This window comes from Crotalus tigris, unplaced genomic scaffold, assembly GCF_016545835.1.
Source record: "Crotalus tigris isolate CLP2741 ecotype Arizona unplaced genomic scaffold, ASM1654583v1 scf7180000018759.1681925, whole genome shotgun sequence".
NCBI classification, from domain to species: domain Eukaryota; kingdom Metazoa; phylum Chordata; class Lepidosauria; order Squamata; family Viperidae; genus Crotalus; species Crotalus tigris.
The window spans coordinates 495,377-513,048 of record NW_024097185.1 but is presented as its reverse complement, the minus strand read 5'-3'; the positions used below and the strand labels follow the sequence as shown (position 1 = coordinate 513,048).

At 40.6% G+C, this 17,672-nt stretch overlaps 1 protein-coding gene across 13 annotated transcripts in view; it reads left to right on the top strand.

Annotated features, from left to right (window-relative positions):
• The first annotated feature begins 3,580 nt into the window (after positions 1-3,580).
• MAP4K4 (mitogen-activated protein kinase kinase kinase kinase 4) overlaps positions 3,581-17,672 on the top strand; it is a 243,155-nt gene continuing 229,063 nt past the window's right edge. For 5 of the 13 annotated variants that reach the window (XM_039355770.1, XM_039355763.1, XM_039355769.1 and 2 more), the window contains exons 1-2: positions 3,582-3,762; positions 4,317-4,382. In XM_039355770.1, coding sequence (XP_039211704.1) covers positions 3,706-3,762; positions 4,317-4,382 — 123 coding nt within the window. In that variant the 5' untranslated portion in view covers positions 3,582-3,705. Of the gene's footprint in view, positions 3,763-4,316; positions 4,383-17,672 lie in introns of those variants that run through there. The other 8 variants (XM_039355759.1, XM_039355761.1, XM_039355764.1 and 5 more) reach the window with 3 other exon arrangements.

The window sequence follows — 17,672 nt, the reverse complement described above, 5'->3', positions numbered from 1 at the left end:
CAGGCTCGGAAACAAACTCTTGTGAAGCTTCTTTAACCTCTTTCTTTTGTTGCTCCTTTTCCTTACGTCTATGTGCAGCTCGAGTCATTCTCTGCTCTTTCATCTCAGCTAGTTGAAACCACTCAGCCTGTGGTTTCCCAGCTTGCATCAATACAACTTCTTCAGATTGCTGTTCTACCTCCTTTTCATTCAAAGCTTTGAACATTATAGGTGATGATGAGCATGCTCCCAGGACCGAAGTATAAAACTCCTTTGCTTTAAAAACAGTGTTTAGTCTATAACGTGTCCCCGCACACCTCACCACAATTCCAGTCGGAATATCCCATCTGAATGGCATCTGCCTCTTTTCAAACTCTTTTCTTCTACTTAAAATTTTGGATGGGATCTCCTTTAGAATTATAACATCTTGTGCAGCAATCTGAAACCTCTTATTATAAAAAGCTTGTATAATTTCATTACGCAGAGATCTTTTCCCAAAGTAAATTACCACATCTCTTGGCAGATTTCTTTGCTTTGCAACCCAGGAATTGACTCTAAATATTTTTTCAATTTCTCTGAGTATTTCCTCTTTTTCTCTGTCCAAAATCACAGCAAAGTCATTTGCTACCATCTCTCTCAAATCTTGTTACATATCCTCTTTCAGACCCCTAATTCTTAAAGCATACTCCATCTCTCTATATTGAGACATAACAATCTCATCTTGTGAATTTTCCATCTTTTTTTCCATACCTTCAAATTTTTCCTCCAACACCTCCACTTTATCTTCAACTTCAACATGAGAATCCAATTTTTCAACCACAGAGGCAAGTCCTTTTAAAGCCATAACTATATCTTGCCTCAAAATATTGTTATTCTCCCCTAAGATCTCTTTCATTTCTCCTCTAATTTGAGATATAACATTTCCCATTATATCTTGCAAGTCTTTTACCGTTAGTGGTTGTACAGGAGGAGAAGATGGTGGTGTAGGTTTAGGTTGTTGTGCTGGTAATATCGCTGGAGAAGAAGCCACCTTTGGTACTATAGAAGTTGCTTGGCGCTTTGAAGCCATCTTTTTTTAAAAAAATTTTTTCCTTCTTTCCTCCTTCTTAAAAAGTACAAAAAAAAAAATCCCATACGGAAAGTAAAAAAAAATGAACAAAAGAGAGGGAAAAAGATCCTCCTAAAACTCAAATCCACCTTCAAAAAATCATTATAATAAGAAGAAAAAAAATAGAAAAAGTAATTAAATAACCAAAGCCGTTCCGTCTCCCTAAAAAAAAAAAAATCCTCAAATCGCCATTTTACTTTCCCTCTCAATAAAAAAAAGAAAGTAAAAGTAATTCTTAAAATTAAAGTCCCAAAAAATCAAAAAGTAAAAAACCTCTGATCAGCTCTGTCCGCTTTTTAAATAACTCACCAGTTCTCTTTAATCGCGGAGGTGGGAGCGGCGTCTTGCTTTGTCCCAAGCAGCAAGAGACAAAGACAGCTGAGAAGCGGAGACACCCTGAACTCCGTGGGAGCACTCCTTTCAGCCCCCCCCCAAATTCTTTGGGGTATTTCAGAGGCTCTACCACTATTCAGGGAGATACTCCCCTCCCCCCTTTTGCACAGGAGGGAGGTTTTAAACCGCTGAACAGCTGATGCCTGCTGTTTTCAGCGGTTTTAACACTTTCTCAGGAGGACGGCTACAAAGTAGCCGCCATCGCCAGCGCTACACCACCAGAAGTTGACACACTCAAGAACTTTTGAAACAATTCTGTTGGGATGTTTTTGATCACCCCCCCCCATAGCCCAGATTTGGCAACAAGCAACTACTATTAAGGAATTTCAAATCTTGTAAGACATTATGACAAGTGCATCAGTTTTAATGGTGATTATGTTGAAAAGTAATGTAATGTTGTAGTTTTATAACGTGTATAATAAAAGTTCTGTATCTGCAAGTGTCTTTCATTGATAAAAATGGAGGTTTATTTCCGAATTGTCCTCGTATAATGCTGTAGGGATTACCTCAGTTTCTATTATTGGGAAATATTGGTCTATATTAATTAGATCTGGGGTTTTCTGAAGGCGGCTTTCCTACCCCTTTCTGGTGATGTCAGATAATTACTGTTGAATAAAGAGATCATACCACAGAGTGAATACAGTAGTCGTCCTATTGTATAATCCAAAATTACTGGTGGTACCAGGCCTATGATCAATGGCCTCTGGCAAGCAGGTTTGAGATGAATAGGATCAAGCAACTCTTAACTGTCACAGAGCTTTCCAAGTCTTTTTAATTAATCAGAGCCATTAATGATTTTATTTTGTTAATGAGTGCCTATTTAGGGGTTAATGTGCTGGACTGGCACTAGGAAGACTCAAGGTCAAGTCTAGTCTTATGTAGGTAGTAAGGTAAGCCTACTCCATAATACAATTCACAGGATTGTTACTGTGGTGAAAAATAGGACGGGACTTTTAATTCCTGAAGGAAAGACACAATATAACACAAATGAAAAAAAAAAACCTTATGCTAGTCCTAAGTGATGGGATGACATAAAATCACTGTTTTTAATAGGTTGTGGAGGATTTTCACACCTAATTTGAAAAAAATGACACTGACTTGAGGGCCTTGTGATCATTGTTCCCACCTAGTAAATTTTTGTCTCGCATAAATGGAACACTTGCCCAGAGCCTGCATTGTTCAGGAAGTTACCTAGAGATTCCTTATTTTCTGGAGAGCGAGGCCTAGCTGGAAAGCTCTACGAAAGAACTTACATCCATTGTTCTGTGCCACACCCTTATTGCCTATCGATAGAGTCGCTCCAAGACAGATTTCACTAGGCAATCTCTGCCTGAAAGCAATAGACGATACCCCCCCTTCTTCTTTTTCTTCTTCTCCCCCCCCCTCCATTTACCCAGAAGTGCTTTGGTGCGAATGTGTTTCCGCTGGATTTTCCTGCCGAAGAAAAAGCGAGCTGTTGGCTTCCTCTGACTTGAGAGTTTCTTTTGTATCCTTTCGCACCTCTTTCCTCCAGTGCTCGCTTTGTTTCTCTTCCCCAGCGCTGGAGGAAGCTCCCGTGGAAAAACCAGTGTCTCTGCGATCAGGGCGCAGCAGCAGCAGGAGGAGGAGGAGCAGACAGAGAACCGAGGAAGGGAGGGGAGCAGGGAGCGACTGTGTCCGGGTGGCGTTTTATTGTTCGCGTGCTCCGGTGGGCGGGTGGGTGCGATTTGTTCTGCGCGCGTGCGCGCGCTCAAGAAAGCTACCGCCGCCACCGACTGCTCTTCTCCCACCGCCGGCTCTGGGTTCTTATGTTGGATGTAGCTGCCTGGGAAGAGACGCCTCTTGGGAGCGCCCGTTCTTTCTTCCCGATGGTGTGAATCCGCTTCAGAGCGACCTTCGCATGAACTGAGATCGAAAAGGAACTATATTTAAAGCGGTGAAGAAGTCACGGTAGCCCTACATTGCTCAGTCTCCTATTTCACCGTAAATCAAAGCAGCAACAGAACCCTCTACCACCCTCTTTCATCTCCATCTCCATTGAAGAAGAGTTTTACCCCGGACTGAAGAAAGCGAGAAACGGAAGGGCGGAGAGAAAGAGGGGGGGGGGGAGGAGAAAAGATCTTTCTGAGAAGCAGACACAGAAAGAGAGGGGGAGATCAGGGGGGTGCCGCTTTATATTTTCCCTGTGGCGTGCTAAGTGCTTGGCTCTTTATTTATATAGTTAAGAAATATAACAAAAAGGAAAAATGGCGAATGACTCTCCTGCAAAAAGTCTGGGAGATATAGACCTTTCCTCTTTGCGGGTGAGTGTGACTGGTGGTGTGGGGAAGAGATGAGGATGGAAGGGAAAGCTAGGGAGAAGAGGGCTGTTTGCAGACGATCCTTGGCCGCCTTGTCTCCCTCCCGCTATCCACACAAAGCGGGCGACGTCTTCCCTGGCGTGGCTTTTGTTGTTCGGAGCTGGGTTGGGGCGGAGGGGAAAGGAAGGGAGGGTGAGAGGAAGACTTGGGATTGTACGTTGCGGGGTGGGGGTGGGTGGGAGAAGAAACCTCTATAACGGGGTGGTTGTTACACCCTAAAAAAGGCCCTTTACTAGTTAGCTAGTTGGCTTCCCATTTTGTGCCCTGGGCAGAAGCGAGGGAGGATGAGTCCAGTCTTGGGTTCCTTTCCTTTGTTTGCATGTATTGGCATGTGCGTAGAAAATCAGGGTGAAACAACTGCTCTGCTAAACGATCCACTCCAGTATATGCGTTTGGGGGATCCAGTAATACTTGCCTAAAGATAACAGTCATGTCTTCTTTTACCCCTCCCCCTTTCTCCCAACCATCCTTTCATTTTCCTCACCTTTATTGTGTAGGATCCTGCTGGGATTTTTGAGCTGGTGGAAGTGGTTGGAAATGGCACCTATGGGCAAGTTTATAAGGTTTGTATTAATATTTTTTTTTGTCTTTTAAAAACATTTTATGTATATTTTCCTTCTCCACAGTAGTCATGAATGTTGGGCCATCCCTGTTTTGTGAACAAAAGTTAATAGAAATTAATTTCCTGTGGCTTTGTGGCAGAGGTTATCAGCACACTGACCTATCCTTTTTTTCAAGGGATCTCTTTGTGTTCATAAGTTCATAAGACACTAACTCTTGCTGCCCCTGTTACAAACCAAAACTCTTTTTATCTTTTATTTTTTCATGTGGTATTTCACTGTCTGTACTGGGCTGATAGTGGATTGAATAAACTGGGGATGTTCGTGTCATTATAAAAAATGATCAAATAACTTGCTTTTGAAAAAGAAAGGCTGGCTTTCTTTGTTGTGAATTTGTCAAGGTGTGTGGAACCTGGCATAGTATTGTCTTCAGTGTTACCTCTATAAGAGGGTGTGGATGAAAAGGGTGGGGTGAAAGTGGGCAAAAAGAGTAGGAAAGGTTATTCTCTGGCTGGAAAGCAGAAAATCAAAATTTCTGGAACAACCAGTTTGACAATTAGATGAATTGGGGGGAGGGCACAACCTACACACACACACACACACACACACACACACACACATACAAACACAAATATACATAGAAATGGGTAAGATAAGTTGCTGTGAAAGTCTTCAAGGTATACCCCTTTAGAGGAAACAAATACTGCAATATCATGGGCTGTGTAATGTTTAGTCACCTATATGACTAAGTTTTCCAATGTACATTGTTATGGGAGTGAAACATCAGCCAGGGTTTGTTTATATAAAAGACAAACATTAATTTGAGGAAGTAACAAAATGTATTTCTTGTGCTGTGTTGCAGATCTTAACAACTGTTGTTCATCAGTCATCGATTTTCACATCTGGGTGTACAGCAGAAAGATGCATATTGTGTACATGTAGTTTCTGACATGTACTTGTAGATCATCTTCATATCTGATTGTTGTTGCTGTATGGATTGGTGTACTGTTTGCAATTGTAAAAACATTGGAGTGAGCTGAATTGCTCTGGCCTTGCTTTAGATAAAAAGAACTAGGCCTATGTAGGATTAGAATAAATCACTATGAGTCTGAGTTTGAAACTGATTTATAGGTGACCTTTTGATACCTGGTTTTGATTCTTATTTTTCTGCATTGTTATTGCTTGTGGAGTTTACATCATCTTGGGTGTGTCTTTTTCTGTCTCCCATTCCCCAGAATGGAGTTCAGTTGTATGAATGTATATCTCACTGTCAATTAATTCAAATCATGCAATAGATATAATTTAATCTTACAATATTGTAAGCTAATTAGTGCACTTTTCAGTTGGCAGAAGGTTGATTGAAATACTTTGGAAGTATTGGAAGTAGTACCTAAACACAGCTAGACTTAATGTGAACAAACTGCACAAATATATCTACCTTGAAAAAAGACAGTTATGTAAACTAGTGTAATTCTTCTGATAGGCGATTTCAATTTGGTAATATTACACTGGGATCCAAATGGTTTGATCCTCCCTAATATGCACAATTTTTGCAGTTAAAATTTTAATGTCTTTTTTGAAGGAGTAGCAACGATTGAGTTTTTTCCTAGTTTGAACCTGTATCTAAAACTGTGCCTTTGTTAGCCATAGTGATGCTGAAGATGGGACATTGTGAAGCAGCTACTTGATTAAACTTTTTAGTCTTCATTTCTTCCTTGTAGATTGCTCTAGTCTAAGATGTGGAGCAAGTAAGATACATTTATACTGTGTGCGGATAGTTAAGTTTTAATTTCCTTTCTCTTTTATGGTATTTTTCTAAAGAGTTTGGCATAATAAACCTTAGCAGGTCATATGAAATGTTCAGATCAAAAAGAAATTAAGCTGACATTTTGTTCTAAAGTATAACTTGCTAAATCCTGATTTATTATTTGCTTTTGGCTTGACATGCTTTGTAACCCCATAGATGGCTGGGCTTATGCAGTATAAACCAGTGTTTGCTTCAAACAATCAAAGACAACCAAACCACTTTATAGCTTAATACAGTGTGTCAGTGTGACGTTACAAATACATTTTATGGAGTGAATGTGTTTCCCAACTTGAACTACTTTAAGATGTATGGACCTCAACTCCCAGAATTTTCTAGCCAGCATGGCCATTCTAATAATTCTAGCAGTTGAAGTTGGCATGGATGGGGACCACTTAGTTATTCCATACATTCTCTACAAAACAGCAGGGTATAAGGCCAAGAATCATATGTTCTTCCAGAGGTTGAACTATAACTGCAGGCTTCCCCAGCTACCATGCCTTCCCTAGTGAAGGCTGCTGAGAAGGAGAAAACTTTATCTCTCCCCCCCCCCCAAATATGCACTAACATTTGCTAGATGTAATGGAGTGACTCTCCAAGAGATTTGGGAGTTGCAAAAATTTTACTGGTGCCGTTAGAAAACTATTCATATAACCTTTAGTGTTTAACAGAATGAAGAAGTGTAAATAGTAGATTGGTTTTTTTTCCCCCAAGATTGCTTGAGCTAAAGTAGAAAGAAGAAAAAGAGTCATAGTTTCTTTGTTTTTACAGTTTATTCTTTTCCACGTAAGTTCAGTTTAGATAAAAATCATAGTTTTTGTGGAAAAACTTTGTGGAAGCTTTGTTTTGAAGTTTAAATGATGTGAACGGTTAGAAGTTAGCTGCTATAGTGTACAAATTAAAACATGTTTTCTAGAAAGCAGGATAGTGTTAGAATAGGGAGAGTAGTCCTCTTTACCAAGCTGAGGTCAACTGAATGGCATGTACAGACTTGCTCAGCAGCATTCATTTTTTCTACTGAAGAATAAGGAGAAGCAACACTATGGATATATTTTCTAATGAATTGGATGCCCTGATTGTTCTTGGAGAGGCAATAGAACAAAACAAATGTCAAGCCTCAAAATAAATTAATTATGCTAGGGACTGGTTTAAGTCATTTGAATATATGTTGATTTGGATTTAGCAGAAGGATTGTCTGCATATTATTTTAGGTTCTTAGATGTTACCATAAAATAGAAACTTATAGAAAAAAATGTAAAAAAGTGGGTCAATTCACCAATTCTTTATTATACATCTTAAACAAAAACCTGTACTTTTAAAAGATTTAGATTATTGATGGTATTAAAGCTTATTGCTTTATAATTCTTGTGATTTATATACATTTTTGTCTAAGATCCACTAATAAATAGTGTCACTATCTGAAGTGGTGAATTTTGTTGGTTTTACTTCTGGTTGTTTATGTAGGATTTCACTTATGGTACCTTCATGAGAATAAATGTATGAAATACCCACGTGTATTGAGTTGGAGAAGGGTGACTGGTGGTAGTTTACAAAAATAGTGATATTCAACTTGCTGTTTGCTTTGTTAAGACATGTGACAAATTATATTTTTCACAAAGTATCCTGTCTGCCTGCCTGCCTGTCTGCCTACCTACCTACCTACTGTGAGAAATCTTTATTTTGGCTTAGGGTATTAGCTTTTTATCATCTGGATTTGAGTTTCTAAATATATGTTCAGAAAAACCAGTTTGACAATGATAATGTGTAAAAGACAGCTGAAGAAAGGATATAACCAATGACTTTCCTCTAAAGCACTGAAATAAAAGCGAGGTACTGGGGGGAAAAGGGTCCTTTCCAAATAGCTGCTATAAATATTTCCCCGTATCTGTTCAAAGACCCCAGCACAAGCTAATGATTAGGAAATAACAGGCAATACTAAGGTTGAATACCACAGTAAATGTGCCCTTATAATTGGGAATGGACTCATGCTGCTGCTCTCTAGAACCCTTATGAGACAATCTGCTGTGAAGGCTTCTTTTATTTTATTTATATTTCCTTGTTTGAAGAGCACATATAAATTATGTTCCCTATGTTTCTGGAAAGGGATGTAATGGGGAAACCAGTTGTGTGTGAAAACACTTGAACAACTTGAGATATTATACTTGACAAAATATTATTTTACTGTACATTCTACTTCAGTGAAGTTTTTATCCTTAGCCAGTTGCTCCTTCATTCCTTTGCTGTTCTAGGATAAGAAATCTGCTGTTTATTCCTCTGCTGCTGCTCTATATTAAACTTTCTGACTACATTTCTCTTTTGTTCATCTTTCCCCCAACTGTGGTGTGCTTTTTGTTCTAAATAATATTTCATGCATGTGATGAAATGGTTGTAATCCACAAAAGCTTCTTTTCTAAATAAAATTGTTAGTCTTGAAGACACCACATAACTCCTTGTTTTTGTTGCAGTATACTAACATGTCTAGCCACACTTGGAATTATTAGAAACTACATATACACAATTTTGAAATTATTGATATCGCCATGACTATGTTTAATACTGAAGTTTTTTTTTAAAAAAAATAAATCTGGCTAGTAGGTACCCTCAATATTGTAATAGATGTTTCTTTTTAAGCAGATAAACAATGTTTCTAGTGTTCAATGTTTCAGTGTTCAGTGTTTATTTAAACATGACCATTGCAGGTTAGTAAATAATTTTCTCCTTTAAGAAGCTTTCCCATATCTGGGGTCATTTTCATGTATTTGCCATTGTAGTTCCTAGTATGTGGCACCAAAAAATGATAGTAAACAGCAGGGAGAAATTGAAAATATCTGTAGCATGGTTGGGTAGTTGTCCAGTTTAAGTGAATTTTTCAGAGGATTGTATACAGTTGGAGTATTTCCTACCTATTTTTCCACATTCGTCAGCATTTATAATATCAGCAAATGTAGGTTGTATGTTGCATGTGCAGTACTTCCAGCCTTGTAGGAGGAGAGCTATGTTAGACTATCATAGGAAAAACTGAGAAGTTTGCTTAGGACTTAATACATTTTAATACATTTTATCAAAAGGCTCATATGCTTTTGTGAGATATTGTTTACTTCATCAGATAAGCAGAATGGCTTAGATCAGGGGTGTTAAACTGCTGGCCCGCGGGCCGGTCGCATCATGCGGAGGTCACGCCCATCCCAACTCTGGCAATGTGAAAAAAGTCATGATACGTTGCGACATGTCATGTGAGGCAGTGAGTTTGACACCTGTGGCTTAGATGTATTAGGACAGTGTTTCTCAACCTTGACAATTTTAAGGCATGTGGACTTCAACTCCCAGAATTCCACAGCCAGCATTGCTGGCTGTGGAATTCTGGTAGTTGAAGCCCACATGCCTTAAAATTGTCAAGGTTGAGAAACACTGTATTAGGATAATATTTCTAGCTTAAATCTTAAATATGTGTATATAAAATGCACGTATCTCCTAGATGATGGAATGTGGGCAATTTTCTAGGGATCTAGCCTGATAGAGTTGCATGATCATACAACGGATAAAACTGGTTGTTCTGTTTATGGCATCCTGTCCCACAGTATTGTCCTTAGTGTTAGCAACAAATGGTACATATGCCACAGATGCAACTATGGTTGGTAGTTTAGCCTTCATCTTTTCTGTCTTCATAAAAAGTATGTGAAAATTTTGTTGACAAAAACCATGATGGGTGTTTGGAAATTACATTGGAATTAATATCTGAGATGACCATTACATATGCAAGGTTGTGACTTGAAAGCCAAAATGAGAAATGAACAGATCTTTTAGAGAACCAATGTGAATGATATGGTGACGAGGGAAAGGTCTATTTGTTAGAAAAATGTTTTTTGCAAATACATTCATTTAGCCTGAATACTACTTATGTATACATCTAAAAAAAGAATTAATCAAAAAGCACAATTGATATGATTGCTTAAAATGAATGAGAAAATTGGGGGACAGAATGATGATGAAAGGTTTTGAATATGGAAGAGACCATTATTTGGTGTTATTAAGAGTGGGTCTTGAGAAAAATGGGAATGGAAAAAAAGAAAAGTGAATGTACTGAGATAGTAGAATAACTGCAGGAAGGAAAACTATAGGCCTCTATTAAAAATATTAGAAAGATAGATTAAGCTCCAAACAGAATGTAAAAAGTAAATATTAAGAAAGATGATATGGAAATTACTTGGAACTGAATGAAAATAATTAAAAGAAACAGAAAGTGTGGAATAGTTTTATGGAAAGGAAAATTTATTTGAAAACTAGTCAAAAGGTCTAAAGAAGAACCTTTAGTAGATTTAATGTAATTAAAATAAAAGCTATGAAATGTATTAGGCTGAAAGTAAAGTAGGTAATGTTGGAAGACGTATTTTAGAAATTTCTGTGTAAATGATAGTGATACTGTAACAAGAGCAATTGAAATAAGGAATGTAATTTTTTATAAGAAAAAAGAAAAAATGCTAAATGTAACTATAATATTAAAGAATAGTATGATAGTAGGTATAGATGGCAGTGGTGGAGAAATGTTAAAATATGAATCATTAGGAAGTCACTGCTGCTTTATGCAAGGTAAAGGAAGTATAGACTTGATTTTTGCTCTTCAGCCAGTAATTAAGAAACTGCGAGTATGAAATAATAATAACAACAACAACAATAATAAAAAAGTTGGAAGGGACCTTGGAGGTCATCTAGTCCAACCCCCTGCTCAGGCAGGAAACCTTATACCATTTCGGACAAATGGCTGTCCAGTCTTCTTAAAAACTTCCAGTGTTGGAGCATTCACCACTTCTGGAGATAGGTTGTTCTCCTGGATAATTGTTCTAACTGTCAGGAAGTTTCTCCTTAGTTCTAGGTTGCTTCTCTCCTTGATTAGTTTCCGTCCGTTGCTTCTTGTGCTGCTTTCAGGTGCTTTGGAAGATGGCTTGACTCCCTCTTCTTTGTGGCAGCCCCTGAGATATTGGAACACTGCTATCAATTAGGTTGCTTTAGAAAATGTGTATGTTAAAGTAAACAACCTTGGATTATTGTGTGAGCTAAGAGTGGTATATGATGGAGGTAAAGAATACCTGAGAATAAACAGAATAGTTTGGCATTCAGTAGGATTAAGCAAGGATCTACGTCGATGTTTCCCCAGCTCAGTGTTTTTTCTCAGCTGATAATTTGGCTTTCAACTCTCAGAATTTCCCAGCCATGCTTCATCATATGTCATGCCAACTTTGAAAAACACTTGCCCTAGTTATTTAAAATATTTGTGGAGTAAATAAGAATTATTGTGATATTAAGGAGGGATGTTGTTGGGGATATGAATATATGTGTGTTTTTATATGGAAACTCTAATAATTTGAAGTCAATCTTCACTTTAGATTATATTTTTTAATGCTAGTCACTAGTGTGGACCAAAAATCAATGTGTGAAAGTTGTATTTGACAGGCAAAATTGAATACTTACAAGTTATACATAAAGAGTAAAAACCTAGAGTAAACACATGACTTTTACCATCCAATGTTAGCAGATAAACCTGTTACATTGATGCTATGGTTATCCTTTCCTCTGTGTTAAAGAACTTCTTTCAATTCTTTTTTCTTTTCTAAATGAATTTCTTTCAAATCCTTGTCTTAAGTAGCTAAGAGAAAAACTGAACAACAGTTACATCAAAATAAAAGTAGTAGCCTTCAGCTAAAGAACATATATTTTACATACCTAAATAATATGTGTTGTATGGAAGTGTATTATTTAATGCAGTATGCCTTGTAGGGTTTTTTATACCTTTGTGCTTCCCCATATGACAGAGTGATAAAGCACAAGAGTGCTTTAATAGTATATTTAATACTATATATAGGGTGTAAAGAATTTCTGGTCAAAGATCAGAAATAAAGTCAAGGGCCCATAGATGGTTTCCTGTATCATGGTATATAGAATGTATGTGTAGTTCTTAATACATGTTAGGAGAAACACCAAAATACATTCAGTATAGTTTAGTATGGAATTCTTAATGTAGTTATTAAAATAAGAAAGAGGGAGAAAGAGATATGGGTGCTAAATGGATTAAATACAAATATGAGTGACCAGTACATTAAGGTGGATGGGTTATAGAGTGAATGAATGAAAAGCGATAACTATTTGGAGAAAGCACAAAGGGATTGAAAGAAGAAAGGAGAGAAAATATTAGGGTTAGATGAAGTTAGAATCTGAAAAAGAAAGAGGTAATAAATTTAAAATACAAAGGGGTGCAGAAGTGGGCAAAAGGGCTGTATATTAAGTGTGGGCATTCTTTCTCTTAATTGTGGACAATTCCTTGAAGGAGCTCTGTCTCTTCCTGGATGTGCACATGCTCATTGAAAAACAGGGTCATTATGGGATAGTGACCGAGTGTGACCTTTTGCGATTGTGCCTAAAATTGATGTACAGAGAATTCTTGTTATTTTGTGGGAATTAACATTCTATAAAATCACCGTGAATTACACTGAATTAGTGAATACTGAAACCTCAGATGGAAATGTATTTGTCAGGTGACAGTGATTTTCATTGTTCTTACTGTCTGTGAATGATAGTTCTGCAATTGTTGATTTTGTAATTACAAATAAATTTTAGTAAGTAGGCAAATTCACCAATTTGGAATCTGCAAATAATGCGAATTGACTGTTTTATCTAAAGTGAGCTGTACAAATCTACTTGCAGTATTGAAAATTGACTGTAAACTTAGATGAAACTGTATTGTTGGAAAGTATACCTGATGTTTGTCCTAGAATACAGAAATATCAGGGATTGCTTTTGTTTAAAAAATAGTTATAGGCTTATGTATTGTAACTTTTCAGGGAAAAGCAGCAAGGGAACTAATAAATAGTCCAGTTCATATTTTGAAATTTTAAGCTACTTCTTCAGTAATAAATGAATATTGTTCAACAACTATGGAACAGATGTAAAACATAATTTTAAGTAGAAGTAATATTTAGAACATAATAGAATAGAATAGAATATCTTTATTGTCATTGTGTAACTCACAATGAAATTAAGTGCTGTCCACAGTGCACACTACCCACAAGTAAAACCACAAATAAGAATATAACATTATATACACACATCCTTCACATTCTACTCACCATTGCACTGCCCCTAATATTGCACTTCAATGTTGCACTATACTAGTGATGGTGAACCTTTTAGAGTCCGAGTGCCCAAACTGCAACCCAAAACAAATTTATTTATCGCCAGGTGCCAGGTGGGTGAGGCCCACTGGGTGGGCGTGGCAGTGGTGGTCATGGCAGATTGGGTGGGTGTGGCCAAGGTAGGCGTGATCACTTCGATGTTGCTCGTGGGAAGGGACGTCTGTGGGGGCCAGGCAGGGTTGGGGGAGATCCAGGGGGTCTCTGGCAGGTGGGGCAGTGGGCAGGAGGCTCGTCCTGCGGGGTGAGGCAAGGCAAGGCAGGGCGGGGTGCCATTGTCACAGGGAAAGGTGAGGCAGGGCCCGGGGCGGCTGCTGCCTGACACCATTGGCCCCTGCACACAGAGGCCAGTGAACACATGGGTGCTGGGATGCATCCAGCCATGTGGAACCTCAGCGAGTTAGCGGGCGGCTGGTTGAAGAGGGACGGTTGCCATCTCCGGGGCATGGCACACGTGCCCACAGAGAGGGCTCTGAGTGCTGCCTCTGGCACGTGTGCCATAGGTTCGTCACCACTGCACTATACAGTGGTATTTAATATGCTTACAGGTCTGGGATAAATACTTCCTTATATAGTGATATGAGATTATGTTACACCTTGTTTAAAATAAACATTCATTAGATGGATTCACACATTAAACTTAATTACTAAACTATTTGTAGATTATTAAATCACAATGCTGAATTTAAACACATTAAAACTAACTATATATTTTGGTCTGATATGTCACTCCAGAATACATTTCTTTTGCTTTTTTCCTTTGTCTTATATCTTGTATTAATTCTGACTCAGGGAAAAACAAATTGTCTTGCCATAAATAGTTATTACCTAAAGAATAATATGAATATTATATTTTTGTTGTTTCCCCCTCCTCCCAATATGTCTATGGTTGTTTTTTAAAGAACTCTGCATCTATCATTAATGGAACAAAAGTACAGTTTTTAAAAATGAGTTTTTGCAAACTCTCTCTCCAGATTCAGGAATTGATTCAACTCTATAACTCCCTTCTAAAAATTTTGCCCCTTATAGGAATTTACCCACTATTTTTTTCTTGAGATCATTCCTGATCTCAAACCTAAAATTGAAAAGGGGGCGTGGGGGGGGTAACTTCCCCACAGATCCCAGCCAGCCCGAGGGCTCTGGGGGTGGAAAGGGGGGGAAGAAGGCATCAGCAGAGACCACTTGCTGAACCTTTCTCCCCAACCTCCAAGGTATTTTTTCCCCAAATTTGGGGAGAAAATAACAAACTCTAGGTCCAGATTCAAACTTAAATTCGGATCGTCGGAGCTTGCCCAGCAGCCCAGGGCAACCGCGGGCGCCATTTTAGTTGCCGTTTCAGGCAACAAAGGCAATTCTCGGCTGGGATTCCCCAAAACATGACGAAATAGCGCACAACCAGTGCTTCAATTTCAAATCCCCCGGGTGTAAGGAACTTCCGGGAGGCCGCGGAGCTCGTTTTCGGAGGAAAATGAGCTGCAGCCGCCATTTTAAAAGCCGCTGAAGCAGACAGAATGCTAGTAAGCCCCACTTAAGAACCAGGGGCTATAAAACATTCCTGGGGGCCGCGGAGTCCATTTTCAGAGAAAAACAGGCCGCGGCCGCCCTTTTACCAGCGAAAAAGATTAAAGGAGCTCAAAGAAGCTACACAGCTTATCCGGAAGCCCGTAATAGCGGCAGAATAGGAGCGCACAGCCAGCGCTCCATCCACGATCCCCCGGGCTACAAGATATATTAAAAAAAAACATTTAAAACAAAATTTTAGGCCTAACGACACCTAACCCTACTGCAAGGCCAACAGGCCTAAAGGCAGGACACAGACATATATTAAATAATAATAACAATAACAATAATAATAAGAATAACTTTCCGCTCTGGGTGACCGCCATTTGGTGCCTTTTCTGCTTGTTAAGTCAGGCCTACAGACCTTTTCGAGGTCGCCACTGATATTTTGCCCTTTTCTTTTACTGGTGCACGTTGCCTGATCACCTAAGGCCTTCGGGCGGAACCCAAAGAGTGGCTCCAAACATGCCTTCGGTACCTTCCTCAGCTACCGTGACCTTAGCCCAGAGAGAATATTTTTGTTTGTGGTCGGGTGATCAGGGGAACAGTCTTGGTACTTGTTCCAATCTCGCTCCCGCCAATCACTTGCCTGCCCGAGCTTCTTCTCAGTTGTTTTCTGGGACCGCTCAAAACGGGATGGAGAGATCCTCGTTGCCTCAGTCCATGAGCACGACCTCTCCAACTCCCAATTACGGCTGCAACACACCTTCTGGCCAGAAGGCGGCAAGCAAGTGCAAAGCAAAGACAAAACATTCACTCAAGAGGCCCTCCAAGTTGGCGGAAAAACAAGCCAGCCGTAGGCACCAGGCCCTGGAGAAGGAGTTCTCCAGAGCGCAGAGGCAGGCCCAATTGGATTTGGTTCAAATGGCGGCCACTGAGATGGAATTACCATTGGGTCCATCTACATCAACCCAGGGTGTGTGGTCCATTCCAGGAACACTGCCACCACTGGGTTTGCCATCCACATTGACCCAACAAACAACCACGACTGCAGGCACAACCACTGAGTCCACTTCACCACCTGCGGCCACCACACCCAGAGGTAACGACATAGGGGACGTCTGGGCAGATGGACGGCTAGAGGCCTTATTAACCAAAGTGGTGGACCGAGCCCTAACACAGCGCTCCGCCCATCACGATCAGGGGTCCTCCACCTTGTCCTTGCCATACTTTGAACTCCACACAGAGTCCTCAGGCATTCAGGAACCCGCCTTCCTGGCCCAGTCTTCCATGAGTGGTTATTCTTCACCACAAGAGGAGGAGCAACCTGAGATTACCATGTCAGAGGATGAGGAACTTCCCCCTGAGCCCCCCTCAGGGGGGTTATTTAATCCCAAACTCTTCCTCACGATATTCTGCAAGGCCACAGCCACTGCGGACATAGGGACGGATCAGTTCCCTCAGCCGCAAGCGACACCGGCCACCACATCCAGACCCATATTCTTTGAAAAGGTGACAACGCAGCACCACATATCTTGCCCCGCCATTTTCCTGAAAGGGATCAAGAAGCAATGGGACTCTCCCGCTTCCTTCCCATCAATGAGTGGTACGGACAAAAAATTGTACAGCACTGCCGCAGATCTGAACGATGCCTTAGAAATCTCTAAAGTAGATGAAGCCTGGACCCCCTTGGTCTCCCAGACAGCCATGGCTGGGGACCTAGTGGAGGCCCTTAAAGGCAGATGACAAAAAGTGGGAACAAGCCTTTCGCAAAACCCACCAGACAGCGGCATGGGCCATCAAAGCAGCCACCTCGGCCTCCTTTTTTGTCCGGGCCACCCTCATGTGGCTACAACAACTACAAGCCATAGTTCCTATGGAGGACATGCGGACGCACCAGGACTGGCTAAGATGGTGGCAGCCACGGAATACGCTGCAGACGCAACGCTCCAATCGGCCATTTTTTCATCCAGATCCATAGCATCCAACATAATTGCCAGGAGAATGCTATGGCTAAAACACTGGCAAGCCGACACCAAGGCTAAGTGGTGCCTAGCAACCGCCCCTTACTCAAGCAGCAGTCTGTTTGGGGAGGCCCTGGCCCCTTATCTTGTAGAGAACAAGGACAAGCGGAAGGTCATGGCACACTTGAATAAAAAGTCGGACAAACGTACCACACCTTATTTTCGTAGGCAGTCCTTTCGGCAACCGACAACCACACCTATCTGTCAGACCCCCAAGCCATTCACTCCCAGACAGGACAGGCCGTACGACCGCCCCTACGACTGACCGGGCTTCCGGCCCAGGCAACAAAACCAGTCGAGACGAATGGGTCGTCCGTACCGGAAGACCAAATGACTCCTACACTGACCTACCCATTGGGGGAAGACTAGCCCACTTCTTCCACCAGTGGGAACAGACCTCCACGGACAACTGGGTACTACAAACCATCCAGTCCGGGTTGTCCCTGGAGTTCCTGGTCACATACCCGGACCAACTCATCACTTGCTCGGTCTCCAGGGACCCCACCAAACGCAGACTCATGCAGGAGGCCATCCAACACCTGTTGGATATTCACGCCATAGAACCGGTCCCAGCGGAGTACAGAGGCAGAGGATTTTACTCCATCCTTTTCGTGGTTCCAAAGACCTCAGGAGGATGGAGGGCAATCCTGGACCTCAAAAATCTCAACCGCTACATAACATACAAAAAATTCAGTCCATCCTGGGAAGCATCAGACAAGGAGACTTCCTGGCATCGATAGACCTCACGGAAGCCTACCTTCACATCCCCATCCACCCAAACCAC